The 5,912-nt window shown below is 36.3% G+C and overlaps 1 protein-coding gene across 1 annotated transcript in view; it reads right to left on the bottom strand.

Moving 5' to 3' along the window:
* The window catches only part of LOC107635695 (lisH domain and HEAT repeat-containing protein KIAA1468 homolog), a gene marked incomplete at its 3' end in the record, with an annotated part of 7,131 nt that continues 1,219 nt past the window's right edge, over positions 1 to 5,912 (bottom strand). Inside the window, 18 exon segments of the mRNA XM_016339244.2 lie at positions 1 to 117; positions 275 to 398; positions 496 to 636; positions 718 to 823; positions 957 to 1,158; positions 1,229 to 1,361; positions 1,454 to 1,571; positions 1,844 to 2,058; positions 2,160 to 2,312; positions 2,522 to 2,731; positions 2,819 to 2,893; positions 2,972 to 3,100; positions 3,176 to 3,250; positions 3,550 to 4,116; positions 4,203 to 4,373; positions 4,691 to 4,798; positions 5,204 to 5,385; positions 5,547 to 5,696. Coding sequence (XP_016194730.2) covers positions 1 to 117; positions 275 to 398; positions 496 to 636; positions 718 to 823; positions 957 to 1,158; positions 1,229 to 1,361; positions 1,454 to 1,571; positions 1,844 to 2,058; positions 2,160 to 2,312; positions 2,522 to 2,731; positions 2,819 to 2,893; positions 2,972 to 3,100; positions 3,176 to 3,250; positions 3,550 to 4,116; positions 4,203 to 4,373; positions 4,691 to 4,798; positions 5,204 to 5,385; positions 5,547 to 5,696 — 2,976 coding nt within the window.

Raw genomic sequence — 5,912 nt, 5'->3', positions numbered from 1 at the left:
CTGTAGCATCCAGAGCTCGGATTGCCTCACAAAATGCATTCACTCTCTCTCGTCTACGCATCAAATCACTTGTTGCATTTGGCATACTTGTAAGTTGGAAAATCTTGGACAAAAGATGTATGTTGAGTTAAAGGAAAACCACTGAACAGTCTAAGAGATCTTGAAAGCCAACAAAAAAAAAATCCATATGGCTACGGAAATGACACAAAAATGTCAGGGCATTAAGCTGAGTTTTTGAACATATTTGTTTTCCGAAAATCAAGGTTAAGGATATAATCTCTAAGTCTTTCTGTTGTATGTGGCACTGCCACCACCAATGCACGAATAACAGCAATAGTAGCTTCATGGGAGCCATCCTCAAGAAAAGCATCCATTTGAACCCGTATTTTGTCAACAATCTGAAAGATACCTCATGTGATCATGAATTCGGAATGTGGAAATGCATTGACATCACTATCTTAATAGAAACCAAGGAGAAACAAAAATAACATATACCGTATCATTTTTGAAGTGTTGAGCCACAGCACCAAATGCATCTATACTTGCATACTTCACATTCAGGTTTTGATCAGATCCAAGAGTAATTAGGGCAGGCAAAACATGAGTTGAAGCAACCTTTGCATCAATATACGGGACCTATTAATGAAAATATTGATGTTATTTTTCCACAATTATATGAAAGGTAAACTAGAAACCAAGGAAAAAAAAGCAGCTTACAATAGCTTTAAGCAGTTTGGCAGCATTTATTTTCAAGTTTAAATTAGTGCTAACAACCATTTCCCACAGTATAGTAAATATCAAACCATGGTTTTCTTCGTATATGCTGCATTATAAAGAAGCTCCATAAGTATCACACAAAAATAAATAATAATAATAATAAAGAAAGAAAGCTCCATAAGAACATTGGGTGAAAAAATGCAATTATATTTGAATAATGTATGTGGTGGTATTCAAACCAGATGAAACGGATAGCATTGATAATCTCAGGAGTGTGCTTTGTTGGTGGATTCTCCATGTGGTTTTCTTCTAGTAGCAGCTTCCTCAAATATTCTGCTAACAGTTCTTGTTTTCCACGAGCACCCATAACACCAGCCAACAAAAGTGGTAAGACACACATCGTAGAGAGCCTATCAACAATAGCGGATCTTGGTCTCAAACCTGCAAGTGAATAGTCAAATACAAAACAATTATGTGAACTTTTAGAGAGAGGGGATTCAAGAACCATTACCTTTAATTCTTGAACGGATGGAACTAGGAAAATATGTCAAATCAGCATTATCCCCAACGGCTGTTAAAAATACAGGTAGCATTATGCATGTCATGTACGAATCCCCAAATCTTTCAGAAACGGATAAAAGAAACTGCATTTACACAATACTGATTAGCAGAAACTCGAACATCAATTTGAGCAAGAGCCACTTAAAACAATTGTAAAAAAGAGAAGGAAAGTAACCTTTGAAATTCGGCTCCGAAGATTATCTTCTTTCTGTGGTAACATGCAAGCCAGCTCTATCAAATTAGGAAAGCATTCAACATGCATCCATTCAAATGCATCCCATTCAACTTGCCCCCTAGCAAAAGCAAACCTAGGTATGAGCAACTTTGACAAAGTGATTTGGACAAATTAGTCATTCTTGTCTATGGCTGTGAATAATGCATATAGATTACAATCTGAATTGAGCATACTATTTTAGTGATTGTGAAAACATGACGTGCCACCTTTTTCCTTTCCTCCATCCCTTTTCGAGGAGGATGGGACATCAACACCCAAATTCAACGGCATTGACTCTTTCAAATGTCCTAATCGTATTATGCCAAAGTAAACTCCTCTTGCTAAGCTTACCTAGCATACATTTCAAGCAATGAGGTAGATAACATAGCTTGTGTAGTTTCAGTGGTGTGCGAAAAGGGGCATGTTTCTATCACTTTCTGGTCTACCCAAGGAAGCAATTCCACCAGCATTCTTAAAAGAATATCTATATTCCAGCGCTCTCTTTCACCCAAGACACGGAGATGTGATTCCGCAGACCCTTCAACCCCGGAAAGAGGAGGACAACGCTGCAGAAGTGGGAAGAAACTTCACTCAGAAAAATAATTTGAAACAAGAAAGAATTTCTCAGTAACAAGGGAGAACTTACAACTCAAAGAGAAACAAATACCTGAGCTGAGCTTAAAATGTGAGAAAGCAAAACTTTTAAAACATGATCTAATTTGTTTCCCCACTTTATAACTACAGGAACCAATTCCTTGAGAGAAGTTTCCACCACCACTCCTGATGGGTCACATACCAATTGAAACATCAACTCCTCCACCTATCAACAAAGAAAACAACAGAGAACTGTATCAACTGTTCAGCCTTAACTATTATTTCTTCAATTTTTTTTTTCATATTATGGCAAGTGGAGAAGGCTCCATTTCCTAGACCATGCCTTGTCAACTTGTTCTAGAGCTTACATTGTAGCCAAGTCTCAAGTCAGTAATCTTCTCCATGATTGCCTCAAGCAAATTTAGTGAGGCTGACCTTGAAATATTTATCCATGTCTGGGAAAAGTGGAAGCAGCATAGCCAGATTACGAGCCGCAGCCTCTCGAACAACAACAGCAGAATCTTCTATTAATTGCTGTACAATAGATAAAATAAGAGAATCCCGAATCTCAGGCCGTACAAATTCTGCAAGCTCTCCACATGATTGAGCAACAAGCAGTCGACGCTCCTCGTACATGTGACTGATCTAAAACCATGACACCAAAAAACTGAAAACCTGGTTCCAAAATCAGAATGGAAAATAAATAGGTTGAAAATTGAAGCAAGAATATACTTGTTCCCAACACTGTGGAAGCAATTCTGTTTCTGTTCTCATCTCTCCCACATTTTTCGCAAGGCTAACACATGCCTGAAACGAAGATAAAGAAACTCAATGATGTGTTCGAAACCATCCATTAGAGAAAGTTAAGATGACAACCCAACATACATCCATTATTATTCGTCTCTGTTGTTCATCTGGACGCTTGATTAAATTAAATAATGTGTGTGTCAAAGAATCTCGAGTGCTGCTATCTGGGTGGCGCTCAATTGCACACATAATTAGAGGAAGGAGCTCCTGCAGCAAAACAAAATTAATGCAGCCTATGTAGTACAACATGTACAAGTACTGTTAAAAAAATAGAGAGCAAACCTCCCGATGATTGATCAGGACATAAGGAACAATTTTAGGCAAAGCATCTGCAAGTATCTGAATGGTTCCTAATCCCTGTCAATATATACATATGAACAAAAATATCACTACATTATGATGTGGCAAAGACAAATCTCTTCTTCAGAATATCATCAATTTAACTCTTATTTCTTCTCAAAGAGTAGGAGGGATTTTTATCTTAGTATTTTTCAAAGCACTATGCTACAGGAAATGAAAACCAGCATAAACAAAGTTAGTTCACATGTTCTTAACAGAAGACAATCCCTGACCAAAACTAGACTCAATATTCAGTTTCACCAAGTCACCAGATTCCAAAATGGCAAACAACTTAACAAAAAGTGGAATGGACTTACTGTCTTTTCAGATATTGCTTCATCATTGAGACTATCTGATTTTACAGGTAAGCTGCTACCCACTTCTTGTTGCCCATCATTTTGTTTGGAGAAATTATTGTTACTTTCAGAAGCACTATTTATATTTGCAGGATTAAGTAACCCAGGCGATGTATCTTCATGTTTATCAGCATACTCATTAATACTTTGAACAACTGGTAGTTGAGCAGCTTCATCTTGTACAGCACCCAAAGCCACATCAACAGTGTTAGAGATTGCACCTCGGTCTTCGTGAATCTCTATCGCTGTATCATCTGTTGGTGAAATTTCATTTCCAGAACCAACCAAATTGCTGGGTTCTGGGGCTCTTATATTTTTTTCCTTTAAATGTTCAACTTCCATCTTCAATTTCTTAATTTCTTCCTCATACCTCTCCAAATATTGAGATTGAATATTATTAACATCACCAACAACCATATTATTTCCAGAACCAGACCCTGCAATATGCATTTTCAGTGAACTAATCTCAGCTCTGCAATCACTGAGATCCTTTCTCTGGTTCTCTAAGGATTGTTTTAAAACTTGCACCTGAAGTATAAAATTAGTATATCATAATTTTGAAATGAATGGTTTCGGACAGAGTAAAGCACCTTTTAAAAGTAAGAAGAAACTACCATATTCTCTTTGTCTTTAAGATCTTTCTGCATTGCCTCCAAGGATTTAGTTAATGCTCCTATTTGAGCATTTGCCTGGTCCTTGTTCTTCAACAAACTCTCCTTTTCTTGATTCAGCCCCTTATTTTGTTTAAGCAAAATTTCATTTTCTCTAAGTAAAGTAAATTTTTCCTGCATTGAATTCATGTGTCATTAAGCAGATTGAATGAATATGACATGATTAATGTTGGTAACTTATTCGCTTCCCCCCCCCCCCCCAAAAAAAAAAAAAACAAAAAAAAAAAGAAGAGAAAAGAAAAAGGAAAAAAAAGGCATTATGTATAATGTACAATAAAAGAGACACAAAACCCAAAAAGGGTAGGATGCAAAAGTCAATTCTAGCAAAGGTATAAAATGTTAAAATAAATAAACACAGTATGAAAACCACTCAGCAGTAGTTTAAGCACAATAAGCCACTTGTTTATAGTACAGTGAATAAAAGAACTCGCCTCAGCAGCCTCTGAAGTTGAGGAAAGATACTGATAATAATAATGACGCAAGGCATCTGGTACAGATGCAGGTGTGTTGTGCCAATTATCCAAGTTCTGGTCCGTAACCTACACAAACCGTTATGGCAGATTAGACATTAGACAACAATGCAATGCAATAAGAACCAAAAATAGCAAGAGGGACATAATGTGCAGAGTGAAGCCAATATAAAATGTAAAAGAATATAGTATCCCATATACAGTTCATACATACATATATAACCACAGCCACATACAGGGCAACTATTTAATTCCTGAATAGCTAACTACATCTAATAATCAACAAATGAAAATCCAAAACTTAAAAGTGTCATTCCTATTCTCAAACAACAAGGAAACATCATTTTCTTATAAGAACTACAAGATAGAGTACAATAAAAGAAGATGTATGGGAAGAAGGAGGATAAAAGGTAGCCACAGAAAAGAAGGGGAGTTTTTTTTTGTGGGGGGAGGAACCAATACATCATTACCAACCTCTTCATAAAATGTCATTGCAGTTAGACGGTATCCAGCCATAAGCAAGTATTCCTTTACAGCACAATTAAGATCTTGACGTTCGATATCCTTTAACGGACCCAAATCAATGAAGGAAGTATTTTTCTTTTGTTCTTGAATTTGTTGCCCATCATTTAGTGAAACATCTCTTGACTGCGCAGCTGCATCCAAAATTGAAGTATGCAAAACATAGAATACAATGGAATCATATGCAAAAAGGAATATGCAACTAGAGAGATCACAAGTCTTAACAAGTTGCATCATATAACACTCAAATGGATATCACGAAAAATATAAAGGATAAAAAGGTTAAGAAAAATACCATTCAGTCCATTATGACTTTCTGCCTTTTTCTGCAATTCAGTTTTGAGCTTTGAGATGTCTTCTTGAGCCAAACGCAATTCATAATCACTAATAGCTAACTTCTCCTCTGCTGCTTCTTTCTCTTCCAGCAAACTTTGAGGATCTGCCACTGCTTTGCAAAAATGAAAATGCAGATGAGAAAGTGTTATCCAAAAATTACAAATACATGGAAAAAATGCCTTGTCTTCTCATCTTATTGTAATGAAATATAAATTTATTAAAAGAACCAGTTAGTATAATTCAAGACGAAAGAAGAACAGGATTCACCCAGATGACTCTCCTTAGCAGTATGCAGTTACACACTAACATCACTTCATTATATATC

This window comes from Arachis ipaensis, chromosome B04 (genome assembly GCF_000816755.2).
Source record: "Arachis ipaensis cultivar K30076 chromosome B04, Araip1.1, whole genome shotgun sequence".
Classification (NCBI taxonomy): domain Eukaryota; kingdom Viridiplantae; phylum Streptophyta; class Magnoliopsida; order Fabales; family Fabaceae; genus Arachis; species Arachis ipaensis.
This window is presented reverse-complemented; position numbering and strand designations above follow the sequence as displayed.